Genomic DNA, 27,291 nt, shown 5'->3' with positions numbered 1-27,291 from the left:
CTATCTCCTTCCAGGCATTTTTATTTTTCTAAAAGCATCTCTCTATATGTCTACTTAAAGATGTAAAGAGAAAAATGAATGGAATCCGTGTAGCTACCTTGTTTTATAATATGCTTTATTTGACCAAATGTTATAAACAATATATATTCATTAAGAAATCTTCCTATCATTTTTTAATGGTTGCATAGTATAGTATTCCCTTGTGACAATATCCCATAATTATTCACTTAATTTTCTTTTATTAGATATTTAGGTTTTCTTACACAATGCTTTACAACAAAACCTTGGGACATATCCAAGACTATTCCCGTGGGACAATTTCATGACTGTGTATTACTAGTAAAACATAATTTAAACAAACAAGGACATATTTCCCAAACCTTCAGTTGTTCTTACATACAGTTGAAGCTGATGGTTTTCAACTCTGACAGTACATCAGAAATAGATCAGTAACATTCATCTTATGTGGTATCATAGATAGTGAAAGTTACTGATCTATTTTTCCCATAATCTTTAATAGAGTTCAGTGCTTTGAGGTATTCTTAGAAAAGTAAGACAAGATTTAAGAAATTTGAAATACTGTTTCTTCTTTTTTTTACTTGATATATCCTGGTACATCCTCATGTGTCAACACAGATCAACAGCTCAGTTCATATATCTTATCTAATGGCTATATGGTATTCCATTTTGGCTACACTGGTATTCCAATTAACTCCATAATTAATTTATTTTTTAATATATTTTTTTTTTGGCCATGCCGTGCATCATGTTGGATCTCTGATCAGGGATCAAACCCATGTCCCCTGCAGTGGAAGCAAGCAGTCTTAGTGGAAGCATGGAGTCACTGAACCACCAGGGAAGTCCCATAATTAATTTTGAAAAAATATACTAATAAAGTGCTTACTATGTGCTAGGTACTATTCTAAGCACTACACATGTATTAACTCATTTAGTTCTCATAACAACCTTATGAAGTAGGTACTAGTATAATATCTATTTTACAGACACCACAAACTGAGGCACGGAGGAGTTAACAGCTTGCTTGAAGTCATGGCTACTAAGTAGAGAGCAGGGGTTCCAAATCAGGCATCTTTGTACCTCCACACCTTCAGTCTGAATTTATAGTTCCTTCTGTGCAGAAGGTTGTTCCTTTTGCCTGAGACATCAAATACATGGTTGCACTGTCCTGTCCTCTAGGTCTCAGCCTAATATCACTTCCTCAGAGGGGGCCCTTCCTGACCACCTCACCTAGTTATTCCCCAATTAGTTCTTACCACAGTATCCAATGTAATTGTCATCACAGAATTTATAAATGCGTAGTACTTCCTTATTAGTTTATTTTCTGTCATTCCCAATAGAATGAAAGAATTTCTGTCTTGGGGCTATATTCCGAGAACCTAGAAAAATGCCTGACACAGAGTAACTACTCCACACTTTATTGCTGAATATATGGGTGAGTTTATTTTACCAACCCTTTACTGATTAGGTTTATTTAGGGTTATTTCTAATCTTTCACTACTATAAACCTTTGGGCATCTACCTTATCACTTTCTTACTATAAATTCCTGGATGTTGAATTTCCAGTAAAATGATATGTATGTTCTTAAGGTTTTTGATAGGTTTTCGATACATCAAATGACTCTTCAAATTTATTAATTTATCTCCACTTTATCAATAGTGGATTAAAATGTTCCTTTTATCATACTTGCTCTAACACTGGCTGTGTCACACTTTTAAATCTTTACTGTAAGTTCTTTTGGTTGTTGTTAGTAGACTTTCTAAGTAGATTCAAGAGAAAGTAGGTGAATCAAGTACCAAATAAAGGTCTATCCTGGTCTACAGCCTACATCCTAGTCCCCTAGTATCCCAGGGTCCATCCTACTCATGCTCCCCAAGCAGGTCAGAGTAAGACAAGGCTGAAGAACAAAGACAGCACCGACACGACACTGCCCCTCCACAGCCAACACCAAGTCATTCAGCTGGAAGGGCACCATAAGGATGGAGCCAAGGGAGAGATGAGCAAGATGAAACCCCTTCCAGGAAATAAAACATGCCTTTCAAACATAGCAACAGATCCCTGTGACTACCAAAAGTAGAGCTCAGAGATATCTGTGCTAATGGGTTCTTCATCCTACTCCACTTTCCTTTGCTTTGGGCTTGATTTCTTTGGCGACTTTTCTCCCTTCTTTCCCCAGTTGGGTGAGGGCAGGGGAGAGGGAGCTAGTATGAGGGGTTTAAAAGCACCTGCACTGTGGCATCAGCAGGAGGTTCTTTTGTCAGAGACTGTCACACCAAGGAGGCCATATCCATATTCTCTCACCACTGAGCAATTTTCCCTCTACTTAAAATGTGTGTTTTTCTGACTGTGCTGGGTTGTTGGTGATGCACTCAGGCTCTTTTCTGCAGTTGTGGGAGCGGGAGCTACTCTCCAGTGGCAGTGCTGGGGCTTCCTGATGCAGAGCGCAGGCTCTAGGGTGCATGGGCTTCAGTAGCTGTGGCACACGGCTTAGCTGCCCCATGGACCAGGGATAGAACCTATGTCCCCTGCACAGACAGGCAGATTCTTAACTACTGGACCCAGGGAGGTCCTTAAGATGTGGTTTTTAAAAATGTTTTAAAGAGAGATAAGGATTTTAAAAAATTCACGTATAATATTTTGTGTGTACTTCCTCTACCCATTCTGACACTCATAACACCACTAATGAAACAGTGTCAAACTTGACAATGGATCAAATTCCTAAACTCCTAATACGAGAACTAGCATCTTGAGTCCAACAGCCTGCATCTGGCCTGCTGGAAGCAAGCCTGATCTCTAGCTATAGAAGAGAGCCTGAAGGTCATCTGCTGACTGAGGGTGAACCTTGAGCTCAGAGGTAGCAGTGGAAGCCTCAGCGAGTCCAAAGAGGTGCATCAGAGGCCGAGATTAGCTGAGAGGATGGCGCTTCATGCCTAGAGCATCTGCTTCAGTAGAGCAGCTCTGCCTTTATATTTTCTACATCTGGGACTGTTGTTGTTTAGTTGCCAGGTCATATCTGATTCTGTGATTCCCATGGACTGTAGCACACTAGGCTTTCCTGTCCCTCACCATCTCCCAGAGTTTGCCCAAGTACATGTCCATTGAATCAGTGACGCCATCCAACATATCTCATCCTCTGCTGCCCTCTTCTCCTTCTGCCTTCAATCTTTCCCAGCATCAGGATCTTTTCCAATGAGTCAACTGTCCTCATCAGGTGGCCAAAGTATTGGAGCTTCAGCATCAGTCCTTCCAAAGAGTATTCAGAGTTGATTTCATTTACGATTGACTGGTTTGGTCTCCTTGCTTTCCAAGGGACTCTCAAGAGTCTTCTCCAGCACCACAGATGGAAGGCATCAATTTTTCAGCACTCTGCCTTCTTTACTGTCCAGCTCTCACATCTGTACACTACTGGAAAGACCATAGTCTTGACTTCTATGGACCTTTGTTGGCAAAGTGATGTTTCTGCTTTTTAAAACACTGTCTAGGTTTGTCATAGCTTTCCTGCCAAGAAGTAATTGTCTCAATTTCATGGCTGCAGTGACCACCCGCAGTGATTTTAGAGCCCAAGAAGAGGAAATCTCTCACTGCTTTCACCTTTTCCCCTTCTATTTGTCATGAAGTGATGAGACCAGATGCCTTGATCTTAGTTTTTTCACTACTGAGTTTTAAGCCCACTTTTTCACTCTTCTCTTTCACCCTAATCAAAAGGCTTACTTTGGATTACATGTAGGATTTAAAAAAATTTTTAAAAGGTTCTACAGCTGTTTAAAAAATGTGGAAAATCTCTTGAGTTATACTATCATCCTTTATTTTAAAACGAAGAATTGAAACTCATAAAAAGTGAAATGACTTAAGGTTACAGGATTAAGCAGGTTATTGCTATTATGATTCATTAAGAATTATTGTTGGATTAGTGTGGCTGTTTGAACAACATACTAACAAGGCACTGAGAAATTTAAGTTAAAACTTCTCAGTTTTAATATCTTCTTACAAGAAGAACTCAAATGATTTAAACCAAATTCAACCAATTTTTCTTAAATAGACAATAACAGGAAGGAAGGTAAATAACTTTCAAGTAAAAATTAATTTTAACATTATTTAACAGCTTTTAAAACTCAATTTTCTCTCTGAAACAAAAATCGCAATTGTGGCTTCTGGTTCAGCTTGTTCCTAAAACTCAGGAGGACGTAAACATGAGAGACAACCGTATCTTCCTTCTATTTTTAGGTTACCAACCTGATAAATGATGTTTAATATATGTTACTTTTAATATCAATTTCATAGGGCCCTTGGCTAGAAAAATTAAATCCTAATACACAGAATTTCATATTCAAAACATATCATCAGAGTTTTCTATTGACCATTTTGGGAATGTGACCTAACCCCAGAAAACAAAACCAAACCAAATCAAACCAATACCAAGAGAGACTTAAAAAAAAGTTACTTTAGCTTTGTTTGTCCTCTATATAAATTCTAAAACAAACAAATGATGCCCAGTGCCTACCTGAGCCATCAGTGGGAACTGAACTTGCATTAATTCCAGAAAGACCAAACAAAGGACATTCTCGATCTGTGTTGACATGACCCCATTTGTGACATTTAATGCATCTCACATTTCGAACCTGAGAAATAGTAAACATTAATTATCTTGGTTATTAAAATACTAAGAACCTAACTACTGTTCAACTCCTTACTCCTTGTAGAGTTTAAGTGAAATTAGTCTTGTTTTTAAAAGATCTCCAAGGAAAGAGACTCCACATATATATTTGGTAAAAGTAATTCAAACACTAAAATCTTTTACTATAAATTGTGTCTAAAAGTTCAGCTGAATCCTATTTCTTTTTGAGTGTTACCGGTGGCAATAAAACAATGTAATCCAAAAAGAAATGGTAAAACACCAAAAAAGAATGATGTCCTGTCTCAATCTGGAATTCTCTAATCTAAAAAAGTTAATCTTTGAGGTTTCAATTTCCTAAACCAAGGGCTAGCAAACTTTTCCTGTAAACAGCCAGACAGTAAATATTTTAGGCTGTATGGGCCAAAGGTCTCTGTTGCAACCACTCAACTCTGCCAAGACAGCAGGAAAGCACCCACAAACAATATATAAATGAGTAAGTACGGCAGTATTCAAACAGTTTTATTTTTTGACCATGAGCTAATTCTCCAAATTCCTTGAAAACTGCAGAGACCATTTTCATTATAGCCCTCACTATAAAATTTTGACTCCTATCTTTTATCATGATTTGATATTTGGATTTGTATCTTTGCTACATTTAATGTCTTCTCTCCGAGTCCTTCTACTATCTGATACAAACAGAAACCATAGAGCTTTTCAGAAACCATAGAAACCCTTTCCAGCTTAAATACCTTTGGACAACAATATAAAGAAGTATTTATTTTGAAAAAATTATTCTTACAGAATAAATGCCTCACTTGCCTGAATACCAAAGGGCTGATCTCTGATGTTCATGTCATCTTTGGCATATCTATTACGGAGAGAAAATGTACAAACAATATTAAGAACAATAATAATTAAAAATAGTTTTACAGTTCTAAGTAAATTATGAAACATACAACTTTAGTAAATAAACAGAACCATAAAATCTATTTAGTATATCCAAACACCCCTTTATTATCAAGTATCCAGTCTGATAATCTGTGATTTTAAAAAAATGACAAAAATAAAGCTAAAGACTATGATCAAGCAAATTAGCTACATAAGACAAATCATTAAAAATAACTTTTCACATTAATTGCTTTCTCTGGTGAATAAAAAGCAACATAGGATGGGATATCAGATAAAACTGGAGAAGGCCATGGCACCCCACTCCAGTACTCTTGCTTGGAAAATTCCATGGATGGAGGAGCCTGATAGGCTACAGTCTATGGGGTCGCAAAGATTCGGACACGACTGAGCAACTTCACTTTCTTTCTTTCTATAGTTCCTTTTGGAGAAGGAAATGGCAACCCACTCCAGTGTTCTTGCCTGGAGAATACCATGGACAGAGGGGCCTAGTGGGCTGTGGTCTATGGGGTTGCAAAGAGTTGGACACGACTAAGCAACTAACACACACACACACATCAGATAAAATTAATGATACATATTTTATCTTTAAAAAAAAAAACAGTTCTTACTTTTCTCGTGGGGCCCCTTTCTGCCATTCAAATTTGTATTCGGTCTCTCCTTCTGTTTCTTCTTTCTAAAAACATTCATTAAAGTCTTTCAGAATTTCATTAAAATTTCAATCTATTGCAAATAAATCGAAACATAGAAAACAGTACTTTACCTCTTTGTTTTCTTGATTGCATATCAAAAATATGGGAGGAAAAAAGGTAGGTCAAGTTATAAACTTCAACATGAAAGTCTGCTATTATAAACTACACTATGGTATCACGGTATTTAATTGTAACTTGTAAGAATGTATTGCTTTGACTTTTTTCTTCTTTCACAAGATAAAATTCAAATCACTGTAGGATAAAAAACGTACCGAATAAGAGGCAGTATTTTATTAATCTTAAAAGATTAATTTCTAATCTTTAAACTTCTATATTTTTCATTGACAGTGAATATTATGCCTTCTATTTACAAATATACTCAGCAAGAAGGACTAAAGACACAAATTATAAAAGAATAAATACATTTCTGGTGATGCTGAGATTTTATTTTCCTCCCTGAAGAACACATCATGAAATTATTATTACTCTAGAGAATTACTGTTAGTATTTATCCTACTATATTGATTGTAGTATTTTACATTATTTTATAGAATAGTATTAATTTTAAAAGATGAAAAGCAACTTCTAAAAATATCTGTCATAACAGTTCTCAATCTTTAGTCACAAACACATCAAAGATTTAAAGGAAATGAAGCAAGTACCTTTTTTAGCCCCTGGTGGAGCCTCATACATGAAATTAAGGCCATTCTTTACACGTTCATCTCCCATGAGCAATCTAAATCAAACAAGAGATAAGTTTTCAAATTTTTTTGTAGGAGGAAAAAAACTACAGAATAACTGTCCCTCCATTCCCCTAAATTCTAAGGGAATTAGGATAAAATGTTTTTATTAGAGATAAAATTCCGAAACTACTCCTCTGACTAAATGACATCTGAGATTTATGAATGAAAATTCCAACAGTGCTGCCTCTTTAGTAACTGGTTTTAAGTTCCGAGACCTTCTCAATACTTTAAAGAACCCAGCCCTCCCAACTGAAATGAGGGGGAAATGCCATGCTTACCCTCACATGCTTTTCTTAAACTTTGAAATGTCTTGAAATGCTATATGTCAACACATATTTGGAATTAAGTTAAATAGTGCCAACATTTTTTCTTAATTGTGAGGAATCAGTTTAGAAAAATAAATCTCTCTGGATTTCTTTAGGAAGTCAAATCCAATTAAAGCTTACAGGAGTCAAACTCAATAAGAATAAACAAAATTCTTTAGCAAGGCCAATGAAGAGAGAATAGTTTAAAGAAAATCTACAAGTTATTACTATGATGGACTCACTATCTACTGCATCTTAAAAATCATTTTTTAATAATTTCTTTTTCAACACCGAATGTTCCCTGTTTGGAGAACACTGTTGTTGTGTTTAGAGAGATGTTTAGAGATATGTTCTGTTTAGAGATATGTGTTTAGAGAATGTTTTTCTGTTTAGAGATATGCTGTGCTTTTTAGAAAAATAGCTTTGTGACAAGCCAAATGAATAATCAAGTTAAACCTTTAATTCATAAGATCTATGTAAAGTACTGATTAAAGAGAAGAAACCCAAAGAGTAAATAGAATTTCCTCTTATATTTGGAAAAGGCTATCACAAAGTATAATCTGCATAATTGTAAGTCCTCTCTATTTCCACTGGAGTTTACAAATAACTGTAAGGCAGAGGGCAAAAGCACAACAGGATCTACCTCTACACCGGGATATGATGCGGCAATGAAAGGGAATGAACCAATGACACAGCTACAACATGGATGGACTTCAAAAACACTGTACTGTATGAAAGAAGCCCGTCACAAAAGGCCACATATTGTGTGATTCCATTCATATGACATTTCCAGAATAGGGAAACCTATAGAGACAAGTAAGTCAGTGGTTGCTTAGGTCTGAGAGGAGTTGGGAGTCCAGGTTGTGGGAATGGGAAGTGACTGCTATTGGGGACAAGATTTCTTCTTCAGATGGTGAAAATGTTCTGAAATGGGTTATGGTGATGGCTCCAAACTTTAAATAAACTAAAAGCCAATATATACTTTAAAGATCATAAATTATATCTTATATTGACACTATTTAAAAAATTAACATGAAGCACAATATCATGCTACATGCTTTTCACAATAACATGAAAAGCTCAGTATCACTAGTTATAGGGAAATGTAAATCAAAACCCTGAGATACCATGCTGCACTCATGAGAATGGTTATTAAAAAAAAAAAAAAGGAAAACAACAAACGTTGGCAAGGATGTGGATAAACTGGAACCCTTATGCATTACTGGTGGGAATGTAAAATGGTGCAGGCCCTAGGGAAAACAGTTTTCTGGTTCTTCAGTAGTCAAACACAGAACTCCCAGATGATCCAGCAGTTCTGCTCCTAGGTGTATACCCAAAGGAACTGAAAGTTGGGGGATGAACAGATACTGGTATGCCACTATTCAAAATAGCCAAAAGATAGAAGCAATCCAAGTGTTCATTATGGTTGAATGGGTAGACCAACTGTGGTATGTACAAACAATGGAATATTATTTAGCCATAATAAAAAATAAGCTTGATACATGCTACAGTATGGATGACTCTTGAATATGTTATACTAAGTGAAGTATGCCAGACACAAAAGGACAAATATATAATTCCACTCACATGATGTAGTTAGGAAAGACAAATTTCACAGAGGCAGAAAGAATAGTGTTTACCAGGGGCTAGAGGCAGGGGAACAGAGTTTCTACTTGGGGTAAAGAAAAAAAATTTCTGGAAACAGACAGTGATGATGGTACACAACACTATGAATATAATTAATGCCACTGAACTGCACACATAAAACAGTAAATTTTATGCTTTATATATTCCCTTCCAAAAAAGCACTTCATTTACACTGAAACAAAAATAATATACAATCAAAACTGGAAGATCAATTCCATTTTGTGCAAAACTCAACAGGTATACAAAATAAAAGGAAAAGCCACTATATTAGTATTTATGTTTTACCTTCAAAAGAGTCGGACACAACTGAGCGACTTCACTTTCACTTCTCACTTTCATGCATTGGAGAAGGAAATGGCAACCCACTCCAGTGTTCTTGCCTGGAGAATCCCAGGGAGGGGGAGCCTCATAGGCTGCCGTCTATGGGGTCGCATAGAGTCGGACACGACTGAAGCGACTTAGCAGCAGCAAAAACCTATACAGGTTTTTTCTTTTTTTGCTGTTGACTCTAAGTAGAGTGAAATGTATAGATGTTCTGACATCCTTTTATTTATCCATTCAGAATAATAAATATGATTGTCATGTGGATCAATATCCACAAACACTAAGAAATATCTAGGACATTTAAAAACTTAGAAGGGAAAAAATAGAATACTAAGGAACAGAACTATTAAAGACAACATTTTTGAAGAAGGAAAAATGAAAAATGTAGCGAATCACTCCAAATACTCATAAATTTGCTTTTATATACTCGTAAATTCAAACAACCAAACCCAGAAGCAAAAAACAAACCTAGTGTCCAGACCCAGGTTTCAAAGTATGTTTCTAAAATAAAAGGAACAGGTTGATTCCAACGCTGGAGCAGGGAAAAACAAAAGACAAATTTTTGATGATCTTATAGTGTCATGAAGTAGTTTTATTTATTTATTTTTTAAAAGGATGGAAGATGTTAAATGGACATAGGAGTCAAGCTGATAGAGCTGGCAAAGGTCAAAACTTGAGCAAAAAAGTATATGAGTATTGAATTATAACCAATTAAGTAAATATCTGAGTTCATAATGACAGGAATAAATGATTAAATAAATAAGTGAGGGCAAGGGAAAAATCCTCTTTCCAGAGAAATTCAAATTAAAAAATGTAGAGGAATTTAGAGAAACAGAAAATCACTGATAGAAAACCACAGTAACAATTGATGCAGGCAAGAACTAGCAATGAATAATAACACTAGTGGGTGAAATTTAGGGAGAAACAAGATATTTGCATGGGTTCTTACACTCCCACCTCCACGATCTCTTTTAATTAATTATTTTAATTGGAGGCTAATTACCTTATGACGAACCTAGATAGCATATTAAAAAGTAGAGACATTACTTTGCCAACAAAGGTCTGTCTAGTCAAGACTATGGTTTTTCCAGTAGTCATGTATGGATAGGAGATTTGGACTGTGAAGAAAGCTGAGCACCAAAGAATTGATGCTTTTGAACTGTGGTGTTGGAGAAGACTCTTGAGAGTCCCTTGGACTGCAAGGAGATCCAACCAGTCCATTCTAAAGGAGATCAGTCCTGGGTGTTCTTTGGAAGGAATGATGCTAAAGCTGAAACTCCAGGACTCTGGCCACCTCATAGGAAGAGTTGACTCATTGGAAAAGACTCTGATGCTGGGAGGGATTGGGGGCAGGAGGAGAAGGGGACGACAGAGGATGAGATGGCTAGATGGCATCACAGACTCGATGGACATGAGTTTGGGTGAAGTCCAGGAGATGGTGATGGACAGGGAGGCCTGGTGTGCTGCAATTCATGGGGTCGCAAAGAGTCGGACACGACTGAGCAACTGAACTGAACTGATTGTGGTTTTTTCCATAAATTGACATTAATCAGCCACAAGTGTACATGTGTCCCCCTGTTCCGAACCCCCCTCCAACCTCCCTCCCCATCCCATCCCTCTGGGTTGTCCCAGTGCACTGGGTTTGAGTGCCCTGTTTCATGCATCCATGATCTCTGTACTGGTCTAACTCAACTATATTGCTGTTTCCTAACACACTCTCCACCTTCCCACCATGCTCATCTTTAATAAGCTTTGACTAGATGCAGATCACAGCTTTTCAACAGCGGTGCTACTGACATTTTGGACTCTGCCATTCTCTGTGTACACTGTAGGCTGTTTTGTAGCATCCCTAGAATCCACCACTAGATGTTGTTATCACCCAACCCCTGAGCTATGACAATCAAAAAAATGTGTCCAAACGTTGCCACGTATCTCCTGGGGCAATAATGGCCCTCAGTTGAGAACCATAGCTCTAAATCCTTATCTTTCCTCAGAGTTCAGCTTTGAACTATGTCAAATGTCACCTTTCTTTTTCTCCTTGCCGGTCCCTTCTCCCTCACCTCTTTCATGAAGTCTTACCTTGTTATCCCACATGGAATTATTTTTGTCTTATGCTAGTGTGCCACAGTTTTTATAACAGTGTATTTTCAATTAGTTATTATTTTCAGCCTTGAACTGTATGTATGTACATATCCGTTATTATATTTTCTTGAGGCTAGACAGAAGCTATGCATCACACTTTTATATTACAGGCCACTACAATTTCATTTGCTGCCTTGCATGATGTAGGTACTCAATAAAAGTCAATCAAATTAAATAAATTAGTGAGAAAAGTACTTAATTGAATAAAATGTTTTATTTCTCTATTTTTGCTCTCAATACACTATATTTCAAAGAGAGTATTTGGTAATAGTTTAGTATTACTTTGCTTAAGATCCATGTTTTGATGAAATACATCAAAGTATTCCATACATCAAAGTCTCTTCCATGACTGGAAGAGAAAGTGTGACTTATCAAAAGCACCACTATTTGTTTGATTAACCAAAAGAGATCCTCTTCAGAGTTAGACCTGCAAATACAAACATAAAACGACAATAGCTGGGGCAGGGGTGGATACTGTACTCTACAGTAAGCCAGTGAGGAACGCTAGCTCTTATCCTATTAAAAGAACAATGACGTGCAGGTCAGGTAGAGACACTTCACTTCTTGAAGCCATCTTGAGCATCTTTTCATTTCAGTGTATGTTCAAGAAATATCTTTGTACGAGGCCTCAGTAATTCAAGTATAGACATTTATTTTTCTTCCAAGTTTTGAGTAAGTTGGAACATCTCTATTAACTGTATATGGAGTGTATATTCACATCAATCTATATTTTATGTGAATTACGGGTAAGGTTGGAAAAAGTGCCCATCTATCAATGTAAGAGTAAAGATCACAGGGAATATAGACCTATCACTGGGGGCATTCAGTTAAAAAAAGCTACTATATGATTCAGTAAAGGATATTCTCATGCAACCGATTACTCTAAAAAAATAACAGCAGAGTGGAATTTCTTACCTATTATCATATGATTCTTGTTCTTTTAGATATTGTTGCATTAACTCTTCTTGTTTCTTCTTATCATATGATATTTTCTGTTCTGCCATCCAAACCTAAATTAGTAAAGTAAAAACTTAAATAAGTTTGTTCTCTTTTATAATAAAACATAAAATGCTATTCTATAGTTTACAACGTATCTATTTTGATCATAAAGCCACAATCACAAAATAAGAGTTGAAAATTCCAATTTATGCTTTGATGCAAGTCCTAAAATATAATCACTCAAAACAGCTAAACTTTCAGTCAAGAATGTCAAACTTGAGAACCACTCTGAGCACTCAGGGTACAACAGCTTCTTGCCCTCAGTCCCTCGGATGTTTCAGAGACAAGAACGACCATCTCTCTACATGGAATATATCTAGTCCAGAAAACACACAGGGCATATCGTTGGATGCCAGTGAGTGTTACTGATACCCCAAGAAAGGAAAAATGGAAGACAAGGAGGAGGAAAAAAGGAAAGGAGATGAAAGATAGTCGTAGAAAAAAAGGAAGGAACAAGAGAAAAAACTGGAGAAGGAAATGGCAACCCACTCCAGTATTCTTGCCTGGACAGAGGAGCCTGGCAGGCTACAGTCTATGGGGTCACAAGAGCTGGACAAGACTTAGCGACTAAACCACCAAGAGAGGAAACAGATGAAACGAGAGATGCATCTGATATCCTGCAGTTGCTCAAGGGCACCACCACCACAGGCTGAGTGCGTCTCTATGTGATATTCTCAGAATCATAAAAGTGGTGAAGGTAAAAAGCCCACACAGCTTATGTAAGGATATTTAATCATGTTACCTCCAGGTTTAAAAGATATCAGTGTCTTCCCACCTTCTTTAAAGTAAAGGATAAAGTGTTTGATAATCTTAACATAAATAGCAAGGCAAAACTGTTTCTCACAAGCTGTTTTAAGAAGGTAAATTTAAGGGAAAATATTTAACACTTACATTGATAAACATTTAATACTTAAATTGATAAAATAATTAATAATTATAATGGGGCAGACAAGTGTGGGGAGAAGGACTGGGGACAAGACTGCCATTATTCAATTTTAGACACAAAACAGGAGTAGTTATTAGTATTTAATAGTACTCAGATAGGTAAGTTTTATGACCACAATCTGAGATGTGGACAACAAGGATTAATATGGAGATAAAAGCAAAAACAGAAATGAAAAGAGAATCCTTCAGGGAAGAACTATCCCGGAAATTTCTTTTGTATAAGTTCCTAAAATTTCTTCTACTGTCTTCATAACTAACATAACATATATGTCATAACCAATATAACATTACCAATGTAATGTTACAGAAGAAAAGTCTACACTTGGGATAGGCAGTAAAAGGCACCTTTGGAATTTTCACTATAGCTCAAACTGCAAACAGTTGAAATAGAGAAATGCAAGATGTCATTGCCTGATCAAATAATACATTAATAATAACCTCCTAATGATTAAGATACTACTTATAACAATAACTACCATTTATTTAAAGCTTTAGATTTACAAAGTTATTTTACAAGTCTCATTTGCTCAAGAGCTGAAATACATGAATATTTATGATGGATTAAAATAAAAAGTAGTGAAATATATTCTTGCCGACAAAATGCTCAGAATCTGCTAATAGAAAAACCATACTAACCTTTCTGTATATTAAGATATTTTATAATAAAAAAGATGTGAATTGTGTAAATAAATAGTAACAATGTTTGGGTCTGGGCAGCGCAGGAAGGGGGCACATCGTGATTGTGTTTTTCATAGCTTATGTTTTTATATGGTTGCATTTACGCCAATAAATCCTCATCTGGGGAAAATAGTAACAATAAAAATGGATAACAGAATACATTCAATGTAAGGAAATAGAACAAGACAGTGATTAACTCTAGGGGGCAGAGAAGAAGGCTGATATAATAGAATACTTTATAGCCAAGTTTTGGTTTTTAGAAGTTCTTTATTTTTTAAATGACATAACTATACTCACATTCTGACAAAATGTGGTCCACTGGAGAAGGGAATGGCAAATCACTTCAGCATTCTTGCCTTGAGAACCCCATGAACTATACTCACATGTAGCCAATATTATTCCTGTCTTGTATATCCTTCCAAGGATGTTCACATGGACACACACGTAATATACATACATAATATAAACAAACACATACACATGCATTTTTGGTCCCTCTTTTCATGAATGGTGAACATATACAGATGGTGATGGCAGCCATGAAATTAAAAGCCGCTTACTCCTTGGAAGGAAAGTTATCACCAACCTAGACAGCATATTAAAAAGCAGAGACATTACTTTGTCAGCAAAGGTCCATCTAGTCAAGACTATGGTTTTTCCAGTAGTCATGTATGGATGTGAGAGTTAGACTATAAAGAAAGCTGAGCGCCAAAGAATTGATGCTTTTGAACTGTGGTGTTGGAGAAGACTCTTGAGAGTCCCTTGGACTGCAAGGAGATCCAACCAGTCCATCCTAAAGGAGATGAGTCCTGGGTGTTCATTGGAAGGACTGATTTTGAAGCTGAAAATCCAATACTTTGGCCACCTGATGCGAAAAGCTGACTCATTTGAAAAGACCCTGATGCTGGGTAAGATTGAGGGCAGGAGGAGAAGGGGACAATGGAGGATGAGACGGTTGGATGTCATCACCGACTCAAGGGACATGAGTTTGGGTAAACCCTGGGAGTTGGTGATGGACAGGGAGGCCTGGCGTGCTGTGGTTCATGGAGTCGCATAGAGTCGGACAAAGCTGAGCGACTGAACTGAACCGAACATATACAGCATGCATATATATATATGTATGCACATATAATACAGCATACATAAACAGAGAAAAATGTATAAAATAAATTCTATACCATGGAGATCATTCCCAGAACAGTAAACAAAATGCTTTATTTTCCAGGAGGGTAGGGTGCTGAAGAGTATCATTTCTTTGTGAAGCTACACCATCATTTATTTAACCAATCTCCTGCTGTACTGGTGGATATTAAGAAATTTCCAATCTTCTGTTATTACAAAGGCAGCTGCAATAAGTAACCCTGTTACACAAGTAGCTTCAATGTGTTAAACAGGATTTTGAAGTGCATTAAAATTTTGCCAAGGGAAAAATAGGGTAATATATCACTGGCAGAGGGAGCAACTCAGATAAAGATCCAAAAGTGTAAAACAGGAATTGAGTAGTTTGATTTTACTGGAGCATAAAGTCTAAGGTTGGAGACTTCCCTGCTAGGCTAGTGGTTAAGACTCTGTGTTTCCACTGCAGGGGGCATGGGTGCGATCCCTGGTCAGGGAACTAAGATCCTGCATGCTGTGGGGCCAAAATTTAAAAAATAAATAAAATTTAAAATCTAAGATGGAAGAATAGCAGTAAGGGATGATGAAGGAAAAATAAACTGGAGCCTGGTTATCTGGACTTAATTCTGGAGTATTTTAATAAGGAGCTGAAGAAATCAAATTTGTGCTTTAAAATGACTACCCTATGGAAGCAACCCAAATACTCATCAAATGATGAATGGATAAATAAAATGTGCCATATCTATACCATGGAATTATTCAGCAATAAAAAGGAATGTAATACTGATACATTATACAGTATGAACTCTGAAAACATTATGCTAAGTCAAAGAAGCCAGTCACAAAAAAAACCCATATTGCATGATTCAGTTTATATGAAATGTCCAGAATAGGCCAATTCACAGAAATAGAAAGCAGATTAGTTGTTGGCTAAGGCTGGGGAAGGGGGAGGATTAAGGACAAATGGGGAGTGACTGTTAGTAGATGTGGGTTTTGGGGAGAGTGATGAAAATGTTTCAGGACTGTTTTGGTGATGACAAAATTAATAAATACACTAAAAAAATACTGAATTTTACACTTTATATGAGTGTATGGTATGCGAATTATACTTTAGTAAAACTGCTAAATAAAAAAATAATTATTCTGATCCGTAGAGAATGGATTTGAGAGGGGTCAAGACTGGCAGCAGAAAAATCAGTTAGGAAATATAACAATTAAGGCAATGGCAAGCCACTTCAGTACTCTTGCCTGGAAAATCCCATGGATGGAGGAGCCTGGTGGGCTGCAGTCCATTGGGTAGCTAAGAGTTGGACACAACTGAGCGACTTCACTTTCACTTTTCACTTTCATGCATTGGAGAAGACAATGGCAACCCACTCCAGTGTTCTTGCCTGCAAAATCCCAGGGACGGAGGAGCCTGGTGGGCTGCTGTCTATGCGGTCACACAGAGTCGGACACGACTGATGTGACTTAGCAGTAGCAGCAGGTGAAAGACAATAAGGGTCTAAGCTAAGATGCAGACAGTAGTGACAAGGAGGAGAGATGGCTTCAAGAGATACTTAAGAAGTAACAGCAATAGAATTTATTAGCAGACTAAATAAAGCAGTGATGGAAAAGGATGAATCTTATTTCTGGCCTGGGTGACTGGATGAGGGTTGTGTTACTATCTGCATTTTCTACTGATATGAAAATAGGAGGTATAAATATAAGAGCAGATTTAGAATAAAAGATAAGTTTCGTTTCAAATATGTTGAGTTTGAGATGCCTGTAGGATATCAAGATGAAATTGTCTACTATATAGCTGTGTTCAGGTGCCTTCAGTTAGGGCTTAAGATCTGGCAGTGTAGAGCTGAGAGTCAGGAGTAAAAAAAGGGGTCGTTAAAACTTTGAAATTGGCTGTGACTGTTCAGGAAAGCATATAGAATAAGCAGTATGAAACTCTGGTTACCACCTGTATTTTCGGAATAGTCTAAGGATAACAGTGTGTGGGGGGGGCCAATTAACATTTTATTGTGCACTCCCTCTATGTAGTAAGCAGAGAGCAAGGTGGTGTTTGAAAGTCTTTATCTACACCATCTTATTTAGTCCTCATAACAATTTCAAGTCATGGCAACTGATATGGATCATTCCTAATTTACAAATTAGGAGACTCAAGATGAGGGATATTAAATATTTTATGCAAGGTCTCAAGGCTAAAAGTGACTGTGCTGGAATAACAGAATATAGGTCAGGTTTCAATCCTCAGATACATCCTACTTCACTATTCTGCTTTCCACTGCTGTAATATTCAGCATACTTTTTTTGTACTGGATCTAATACACCTGTAAGTGGTTATTTAAAAAGTCACAGCTCAGAGGTCACCAGACGCTACAAGATAAGGCGGGATAAAAAGAGGAAGCAAGGTGTGACTTTCCTTTCCTTTTCAGATCTAGCTAGTCTTTTTTTGTATGGGATAGCAGAGCTCAGAAGCCGTGATCTCTGAGATTCGAATCTGCTGAGGGAAGTAACCAGTAACCCTGTTACCAATCTTCATATCTCGCCTCTTTACATTCTAGCTGACAGAGCCGAAAGAGCAGACGGAGCCGCCTTCTCCCTGGCTGATGTAAAATAAACCTCGATGGCTAGCGGCGAGGGACAAGAACGCCAGGGCTTTAGGCATGGAGAAAAGGCGGCTGTCCCAGGGATCCCATACACACCACCACTCTGACCTCCAGGAGGTCCCAGGAACACAGGCGCCAAAGGCCTGCTCACCGTACTCACTTTTTTGATGTTGGACTTGGAAGCAGGATGAAAGTCCTTCTTGCACATGAAATTGGCGAAGGATTTCCCCATTTTGGAGGCTGAGCTGGGGTATGCAACCGCTAGATCTGAGAGCAACGTAAACAAACTCTGCCGCCTAACCGGAACTGCGCCTCCAGTAGCAGGGGGAACTTCCGGGGTCAAAGGGGACGACTTCCGGCAACTAGCTCCTCTGCCACCCTTTCTCACTCCTTTACCCTTTCACTTGGGTAGCTCGGAGGCCAGGTGAGGGGCTTGCAGGGAGGGAGGGGCGAACGAGCCTAGTAGTTGTAGGAAGTAGGAAGCCGGGAAAAGGGGAGCGGTCGTGGGGGCGGGGGGGGGTGCTGGGGGCGGGGACTGAGAGGCTTCTGGGAGGGGCGCGGGCGACAGCTGCGCAGTCCGCAGCCGTCTTGGGTGCTAAGTGTGTGCTGAGCGGCGGCCCTTTTTTTTTGCAAGAGGTTCTTGAAGTCCGAGCAGTTTATTCTATGAACGCTGTTTCGAGTTACAGAAACTTGCCTGCACCGATTTTTCTCGTCTGTAGTAATTCTTGCCCTAACTGTAGCAAGTTTGTGAGGATCAAACGATGAAAGCTCTTGGTGAACTAAAGCATGTCAACTCCACAAGAGCGAAGACTCTAGTTTGTTAGCAACTGTACGGCGCCTAGTGCAGAAAGATGTCCGTAAACATTTGTTAAATGATGACTATATTCTAGAAACCGGTTAGTAAAGCCTCTCAAAACTGCCGCTCCTAAATAGGTTAGATGTCTTCCTAATCAGGTGTTTTCTTAGCTTATTATCCTGGTTAGGTCAGATCACCTAGTGCACCTTGATGGCTCTTGAGATTCCAGGGTATTGAGGGTACGTGGCTGCTGCTGCTGTAGGTGATCCTTCAACCAATTCCTTTCCCAGGATGACGTGGCGTGTGATGTCAGGAGTAAACTTTTTGTGAGAAATGTACTCTTCTGACAAATAATAACAGAAACAGCGTTTATATAAGTGTCCGATATGTTCTATGCATTGTGCAAAACGTTTTACACATTGTCTTATTAAAATCTCATAACAACCCTTTTAGAGATTTACAGATGAGGCAGGAGGCTTAGATAGAGATTAAATAGCCTTGCCAAAGTTAGGCAGGGGTGGAACTAACTTTGGAACACACATAGAAGGTGATTTAGGACATGAAAATCACACGAAGGACTTCCCTGGTGGTCCATTGGTTAAGAATCCGCCTGCCAATGTAGGGGACACTGCTTCTGTCCCTAGTCCAGGAAGATTCCCCCATACTGCGGAGCATCTGAGCCTGCGGTGCACAACTCAAGCCCAGGATCCTAGAACCCGTGCTCTGCAAGCAAGAGTAGCCCTGGCTCCCCACAGCTAGAGAAAGCCTGCACACAGCAAGGAAGACCCAGTGTGGCCAAAAATAATAAATTTAAAAAATTTTTTTAGAGGAAGGAAAATCCCACAGAAAGGAACAGAAGCATTGGTGACCTCTTCCTGCTGCTGCTGCTGCTAAGTTGCTTCAGTCGTGTCTGACTCTGCGACCCCATAGAAGAGAAAAACCCTTAGGCATTTCAGGCTGAATTTGTTTCTTTCTTACTCGAGTCATTTTGTTTTCTTTTCAATGAAATATTGATTACATTTAAATCTGTTCGTGTGAAGCCCTTCTAAGGTTTGGGTAGTACAAGAGGAAAGAAGGAAACAAAACAATTTGCCACTCTAGAAGCAAATTTTGTTGCTGTTGATACTTAGTTGCTAGGTTTCTGCCTCTTTGCACCCCATGGACTGTAGCCCACTAGGCTACTCTGTCCCTGGGATTTCCCAGGCAAGAATACTGGAGCGGGTTGCCATTTCCTTCTCTAGGGGATCTTCCTGACCCAGGGATGGAACCATAGTCTCCTGCTCGGCAGGGATCTCCTGCTTGGCAAGTGGATTCTTTACCACTGAGCCAATAAGCTCTACTAAAATTGAGGATTTAAGATTTTCCCAAATTACAAATGAAGATATGATCTTGATATTAAATTATACAATCAGGATGTGCAAGTTGAATGTGAACATAATTCAACAATGGGAAATAACAATTTGGAATTTTATTGGCATGTTTTTGCTTTTGTCTGATTTAGTGAGTCTGTTTCAAAATTAACATGTTTTAATGAACACCACCCTTATGGCAAAAAGTGAAGAAGAACTAAAGAGCCTCTTGATGAAAGTGAAAGAGGAGAGTGAAAAAGTTGGCTTAAAGCTCAACATTCAGAAAACTTAAGATTATGGCATCTGGTCCCATCACTTCATGGCAAATAGATGGAGAAACAGTGGTTGACTTTATTTTTCTGGGCTCCAAAATCACTGCAGATGGTGACTGCAGCCATGAAATTAAAAGACGCTAACTCCTTGGAAGGAAAGTTATCACCAACCTAGACAGCATATTAAAAAGCAGAGACATTACTTTGCCAACAAAGGTTCGTCTCATCAAGGCAGTGGTTCTTCCAGTAGTCATGTATGGATGTGAGAGTTGGATTATAAAGAAAGCTGAGCGCAGAAGAATTGATGTTTTTGAACCGTGGTGTTGGAGAAGACTCTTAGAGAGTCCCTTGGACTGCAAGGAGATCCAACCAGTCCATCCTAAAGGAGATCAATCCTGGGTGTTCATTCGAAGGACTGATGCTGAAGCTGAAACTCCAATACTTTGGCCACCTGATGTGAAGAACTGACTGATTGGAAAAGACCCTGATGCTGGGAAAGATTGAAGGCAAGAGGAGAAGGGGACAACAGAGGATGAGATGGTTGGATGGCATCACCAACTCAATGGAGATGAGTTTGAGTAAACTCAAACTCAAAGTTGGTGATGGACAGGGAGGCCTGGTGTGCTGTGGTCCATGGGGTTGCGAAGAGTCGGACACAACTGAGCAACTCAACTGAACTGAATGAACATCCTTCGTTCGATATGTAGACAAACATAGTCTTTATAGTATAGGTGCAGGTGTTTCCAAATATGGAAATAGTGAAAGGAGATTCAGGGAAGACTTGAGAACAGAAAGAGCTTGGAGGGTAAATCTGAGCTATAGACTAGAAGAAGGTACTTATTATTCCTGTTTTCTTACTTATTCTTGTAGTACTAGAGTCATGCCTGTTATTTTCTTACTGATTTCTGTAGTACAGTATATGAAATTTAAAACTTTAGTGAACATCCTTTGTTAGATATGACAGTAATATCCCCTAGTCATCAAGTAAACTCTGTTTTGTATGTACTAAATAAAAATATTTTTCTCTTTTTATTTGCAAACTTCCATATGATTTTTAGTTAAAAAAAAAATGGAACCTTGTTCCTGTGACACTTTCGTGGCATTACCTCCAGCAACAATTGATAACAGGATTATTTTTGGGAAAAATTCAGATAGACCCTGTGATGAAGTACAAGAAGTCGTTTATTTTCCTGCTGCAGTTCATGACAACCTGAAGGAACATCTTAAGGTAGGTGAAATGCATATTTTGTTAACAATATTTTTCTTTAAAAATGTCAAAAACAGTGTTTAAAAATCACTAGTTAGCTATCTGGCAGAGGCTATAGAAGTTAAAAAATTAAAGAATTTAAATTTCATAAATAATTTGAATCAGAACTAGAATTCTGGTCTTTTAGCAATTTGTAGAAAGCTGAAATAATTATTATTAGTTCTTTGAGCAAAAATTTGAATGCTTACTATATGCAAGCATGTTGAATAGGAGAAAGAGAGTTAAAGCTTGCTGTCAAGACTGGTTCTGTCTTGCTTTTAACAGTTCCCTACCTTAACAACAGGTTTCCCACGTGGCTGGGTGGCAAAGAATCCGCCTGCCAAATAGGAAACCGGGGCTGAGTTTCCTGGGTCGGGAAGATCCCCTGGAGAGGGAAATGGTAACCCACTCTAGTATCTTGCCTGGAAAATCCCATGGACAGAGGAGACTGGTGGGCTATAGTCTATGGGGTCGCAAAAGAGTCAGACAGGACTTAGGAACTAAACAACAGTCACTCTTAACAAGAGGTGTGAGATCTCATATTAAGATGTGCGACTGCGGACTTCCTTGGTGGTCCAGTTACTAAGAATCCGCCTGCCAATGCAGGGAACATGGATTCAATCCCTGGGCCCAGGAAGATTCCACCTGCTGCGGGTCAGCTGCACCCTTGTGCCACAACTATTAAACACCACAGCAAGAGAGGCTACCTCAATGAGAAGCCTGCACACCACAGCTCGAGTAGCTCCTGCTGGCCGCAACTCGAGAAAGCGTGGGTCCATCAACAAAGACCCGGCTCAGCCAAAAATAATAATAATAAAATATCTGAAAGCTTCAAGAATGCTGTGGTTAACACCATTTCAGAGCTCATGGAATTAAGATCCTTGGAGTGGCTATGGAGGAAGATCCTAAATTGCAAAGATTTGTTGTTGCCAGCTTTCAACTTAAGTCAATTAGTTATTAATGTCAACCTGTCATAAAAATGCCAGCATGTTGCATCTGGCTAAATGAGGGGAGAAAAGATTTTATTTGCCTTGTTTACCCACCCTGCCCTGTAATGCCTATAATCATGAAGATGGAATAAATTGTAACATTTAGTTTCTATCATTAAAAAAAAAAAAAAGACTAGTTTTGTCTTTCAGGATCTTAGAGTCTAGTAGAGGAATAGGATGTGTATGTAACTAGCCACCTTGTAAAGAAGGATGAAGTTTCAACACCAAATTTAAGAGCAGCAAATTGCGACAGCAGTGGGGAAGAAGCAATTAATTCAGACTAGGAATCAAAGAAGGCTTCACCGGAAGTTGGGGTTTCAGCTGGAATTTGATGGGCAAAAAGGATTCTGATTGGTGTAGAATAGGAACAGTCATTCGAGGCTCTGGAAATGGCAGTTTTATCATCAGAAGAGGTTTTTTGATCCAGTGATAACTGTCAATACTATGCACTAGTCATTTGATAGTATACACATCAATTAAAGGATACTTTAAAAATTTTTTATTTAAAAAATCCATTTAGCATGGAATTTAAAGGGAAAATTTCACACTGTGCTTTTATTGCTAAATTGTTTATTTTTACATTCCATTTTTACTGATATTCTAGTACCAAGATATATTAAATATTAGATGTTTTATGTATCAGTTGTTCCTCCACATCCTTGGGGGATTGGTTCCAGGACCCCCTAGGATATCAAAATCATCTGATGCTCAAGTCCCTTATTATAAAATGACATATACATGCATATAACCTATGTACATCCTCTCATAAACTTTAAATTATTTCTAGGTGGTACAATATGTATGGCATGTAAATAGTTGTAAATACAATATAAATGCTATGTAAATAGTTTCCAGCAAGTGGCAAATTTATTTTGCTTTTTGGAACTTTTTGGAATTTTTTTTTGCTGAATATTTTTGATGAGTGTTTAGTTGACTGTGTGGATGTGAAACCTGTGGATATGGAGGGCTAATTGTACTAGGCCAGTGTTTTGTTTTGATGAGACTATTTACTCATCGTGGATCCATTTCTGTTTTATCTCTTCATATTTGTCTCACCTATCCTGTAAGCCAGTAGTTCTTGTTCTTTTCACGGTTGTGGATGTACCTGATGGGCGAATCCCACATGTGACATGGGCTTCTATGGCAATCACTTGTATTTAAGGGCTGCCATATGGAATGTGCATCATTAATCCACATACATCTTCCTTTACAATATGTTTCAAGATTTCACAACTAGAAACTCTCTTTCTCCTGAGCTTCTATTAGCACCCCATCTTCACTTTTCTTCATAGTCCTTATACTTTGCATTTCTTGTGTCTTAGTAATGTACAGGTCTTAGTTTCTTGAAAGCAAGATCTGTATCTGATTCATCGTTATAACTAATATATCTCTTAGCAGACAGGAGATTCTTAGCACATCAGATCAGATCAGATCAGTCGCTCAGTTGTGTCCGACTCTTTGCGACCCCATGAATCGCAGCACGCCAGGCCTCCCTGTCCATCACCAACTCCTGGAGTTCACTGAGACTCACGTCCATCGAGTCAGCGATGCCATCCAGCCATCTCATCCTCTGTCGTCCCCTTCTCCTCCTGCCCCCAATCCCTCCCAGCATCAGAGTCTTTTCCAATGAGTCAACTCTTCGCATGAGGTGGCCAAAGTACTGGAGTTTCAGCTTTAGCATCATTCCTTCCAAAGAACACCCAGGGCTGATCTCCTTCAGAATGGACTGGTTGGATCTCCTTGCAGTCCAAGGGACTCTCAAGAGTCTTCTCCAACACCACAGTTCAAAAGCATCAATTCTTCGGCGCTCAGCCTTCTTCACAGTCCAACTCTCACATCCATACATGACCACAGGAAAAACCATAGTCTTGACTAGACGAACCTTTGTTGGCAAAGTAATGTCTCCGCTTTTGAATATGCTATCTAGGTTGGTCATAACTTTCCTTCCAAGGAGTAAGCGTCTTTTAATTTCATGGCTGCACATACCTGAATGAATAAATGCTCTTAGGGACAATTCTGAATATTTTTTAAGGGTAATGCCTTATAATTGAAATTTTCAATTTAGTTATAATCTATTTCATAATAGTCAGGTCTTTGATTGATTTTAAGATTCTAGACTTTGATAACTTTTCTTTTTCAGTTTTATTGTTGTTGCTATGACTTTCTTTACAGTGTACTTACATAGAAATTGATCAAGTTCCTGAAACATATGCTGTTGTCCTTAGTCGCCCAGCTTGGTTATGGGGAGCAGAAATGGGAGCCAATGAGCATGGAGTTTGCATTGGGAATGAAGCTGTATGGGGAAGAGAAAAAGTTTGTGATGAAGAGGCACTACTGGGCATGGACCTTGTCAGGTTACTTTTTTGTTACATTTTTGCACTATAGAACTTGTCTAAGTTTAAAATTTTGGTATAACTTTTAACATGTTTTATCTTCCTTTTTTTTTTTTCATTGTTTGGACTTTGGTACTTTATAGTTTGTGTTAAAAATGCTTTAGAATCAGTTCAAATGTCATTAATTAGGAGAAGGGAGGGAGGGAGTGAGTGAGTGAAGTCGCTCAGTCGTGTCTGACTCTTTGCGACCTCATGGACACCAGGCTCGTCCGTCCATGGGATTTTCTAGGCAAGAGTACTGGAGTGGGTTGCTATTTCCTTCTCCAGGGAATTTCCCGACCCAGGGATCGAACCCAGGTCTCCCACATTGTAGACAGACGCTTTACTGTCTGAGCCACCAAGGAAGTCAGGAGAATTGAAAATTATGACTCGTTAGAAGCACTTAACATACTTTATTAGACCATAACTAATTCTCACAGTTACCTTATGGGGTATTATTATTATCCTGATTTTACAGATGAGAAATCTGGAGGTTTAGAGATAAATCAACTTGCAAATAAATTACCAAGTTGGAATTTGAACACTGATCTTTGTTTTCATCATCCCAAACTAACTTCAGAAGGAATAGGTTAGAAGTTGGATTTCACTGTATCTATTAACTTGAAGAGGTTTTTCTTTGAACATAAACACAAAATCTCATGTGCATGAAATTATTTAAGAAAAATAATGGAAATTTCTTTTAATCTGAGAGCTTTAATATTTTTATTTTAGACTTGGCCTTGAAAGAGGTGATACAGCTGAAAAAGCCCTCAATGTCATTGTTGATTTATTAGAAAAATATGGCCAGGGTGGAAATTGTTCAGAGGGCAGGATGGTATTTAGCTATCACAACAGTTTCCTGATAGCAGATAGAAATGAAGCCTGGATTCTGGAGACTGCAGGAAAGTACTGGGCAGCAGAAAAAGTAGAAGGTATGGACAGCTTTTCATGATTTAATTTGTTTTACAGTTAATAAAATACCTCCTAATTGCAGACCTTTCATTTAGTTGTTTTTCAAGATTTATACTCCAGTGCAATGAAGGGGAAAACTGCAGGGGAAATGAAAAAATGTGAAAGAACATACAGTGAAAGAACTCTATAAAGAGCTTTCTTGAAAAAGAGGAAAAGGTGCTATCATCTCTTTTTCATAAATATGATATTAATTTCATATAACCTGTGTACATTTTCTGTGAAGTAACTCTTGTATGCTTTATAGTAGTTTTTTACCTTTTAATGAGATAAAACCATTACTTTATTATTTTTTCATCTTTTAAACTTTGGACTGAACTCCAAAATTTCATCATGTGTGGATATGGAGGTGAGGACTATAGGGAGTGTTACTGGGGATTGGTGATTGTGAGTTAGTGGTTAGAAAGAATATATTAGTAGTAACAGTAGTAAAGTGAAACATTTAATGTCATTGAGTAAATAAAACCGTTGATTGTTTTAGAATGATTTGCTTTTTTTTTTCTTGATGTCTTTGTGATCATATATATTCATTTTCCAGTGAGGAATTCCAGAGATATGAAATTATGTAGTCAGGACAGTGAATGATAGAGTTTATTGTTTTTAAATTTTATTTATTTATTGTTTTAGCCTTGGAATTTAAATATTTCCATCCTGACTCTTTGTTCAGTATTCCTTCACTGGAGTGTAGTCTTGTGCTAAGGATATTCACATACCTTCTGTGTACTTACCCCTGGATCTCATAGTTTTACAGATACACATGTGAAAATATTAAATAGTACATGAATAACACATACATATATATGCCATGAATATTTAAAGAAAGTAAAAGTCATTGTGGACTGGAGAAGTTTAGAAAATCTTCATGAAGGTAGCTTTGAGCTTTGCAGGATTTGGATGCTATTTTTCACAACAGGTCATTGACAGTTGTTTTGATGGACATTTTATTTTATATTTTGCATGCATGTTTATCAATACATAAAACTTAATTGGAACTATTTTTCTTATCATGATAATTGGCCTGATCATACCATTAATTACTTTTTATTTTGTCAAGTATGCTACATGCAAGAGAAAAATGAGTAAGTGTTTTCTGTTGAAAAATTTAGCCCCACCAAGCCATCCAAAATGAACACCTTCATTGAGTCTGATTATTCAGTTGCAGATTAACTTTGCCAACTTGTTTCTCTTCCTAATAGTAAATGAGCCCACGAACTAAATAGCTTAACTGTAGGGAATTATTTTACTAGATGGAAAATTCTTCTTCTTTGACTTTGATTCTATCATGACTTAAGTCTATTATTGTAGTGAGACCATCCCAAATATGACTTCATTAGAGTAATTTAACTGATTTCTACTTGGCCACCTGTCATTCTAAACTGTTTTAAAATGTTATTAATTTTTATTTATCATATCTATTTCATTTATTATGATTTGTTTAGAATAGGTTTTTATTGTTTCTTCTGTTTTGTATTTTAATTGAAAATTTTGTTATAACTTAAGTGTCATGATATTTTTAGAAGCCTTCTATTTCTGTTCTAAACTTAGTTATGGCTATTTTTTAAACTGT

At 37.8% G+C, this 27,291-nt stretch overlaps 2 protein-coding genes across 4 annotated transcripts in view; one reads left to right on the top strand and one right to left on the bottom strand.

Moving 5' to 3' along the window:
- CIR1 (corepressor interacting with RBPJ, CIR1) overlaps positions 1-18,116 on the bottom strand; it is a 41,600-nt gene extending 23,484 nt beyond the window's left edge. The window contains exons 1-7 of one of the 2 annotated variants that reach the window (XM_055572187.1): positions 17,892-18,116; positions 12,309-12,403; positions 6,895-6,968; positions 6,304-6,314; positions 6,152-6,216; positions 5,454-5,502; positions 4,521-4,638 (exon numbers count right to left, since the gene is read on the bottom strand). In XM_055572187.1, coding sequence (XP_055428162.1) covers positions 4,521-4,638; positions 5,454-5,502; positions 6,152-6,216; positions 6,304-6,314; positions 6,895-6,968; positions 12,309-12,403; positions 17,892-17,963 — 484 coding nt within the window. In that variant the 5' untranslated portion in view covers positions 17,964-18,116. The remainder of the gene's footprint in view (positions 1-4,520; positions 4,639-5,453; positions 5,503-6,151; positions 6,217-6,303; positions 6,315-6,894; positions 6,969-12,308; positions 12,404-17,891) is intronic. The other variant, XM_055572188.1, reaches the window with a different exon arrangement.
- Positions 18,034-27,291, top strand: part of SCRN3 (secernin 3) — a 37,097-nt gene continuing 27,839 nt past the window's right edge. The window contains exons 1-4 of one of the 2 annotated variants that reach the window (XM_055572190.1): positions 18,034-18,155; positions 21,207-21,376; positions 24,556-24,737; positions 25,488-25,687. In XM_055572190.1, the coding sequence (XP_055428165.1) occupies positions 21,218-21,376; positions 24,556-24,737; positions 25,488-25,687 (541 nt within the window). In that variant the 5' untranslated portion in view covers positions 18,034-18,155; positions 21,207-21,217. The remainder of the gene's footprint in view (positions 18,156-21,206; positions 21,377-24,555; positions 24,738-25,487; positions 25,688-27,291) is intronic. The other variant, XM_055572189.1, reaches the window with a different exon arrangement.

The sequence above is a fragment of the Bubalus kerabau genome, chromosome 3 (genome assembly GCF_029407905.1).
Source record: "Bubalus kerabau isolate K-KA32 ecotype Philippines breed swamp buffalo chromosome 3, PCC_UOA_SB_1v2, whole genome shotgun sequence".
NCBI classification, from domain to species: domain Eukaryota; kingdom Metazoa; phylum Chordata; class Mammalia; order Artiodactyla; family Bovidae; genus Bubalus; species Bubalus kerabau.
The sequence above is the reverse complement of the archived record's forward strand: the minus strand, read 5'-3'. Positions and strand labels throughout refer to the sequence as shown.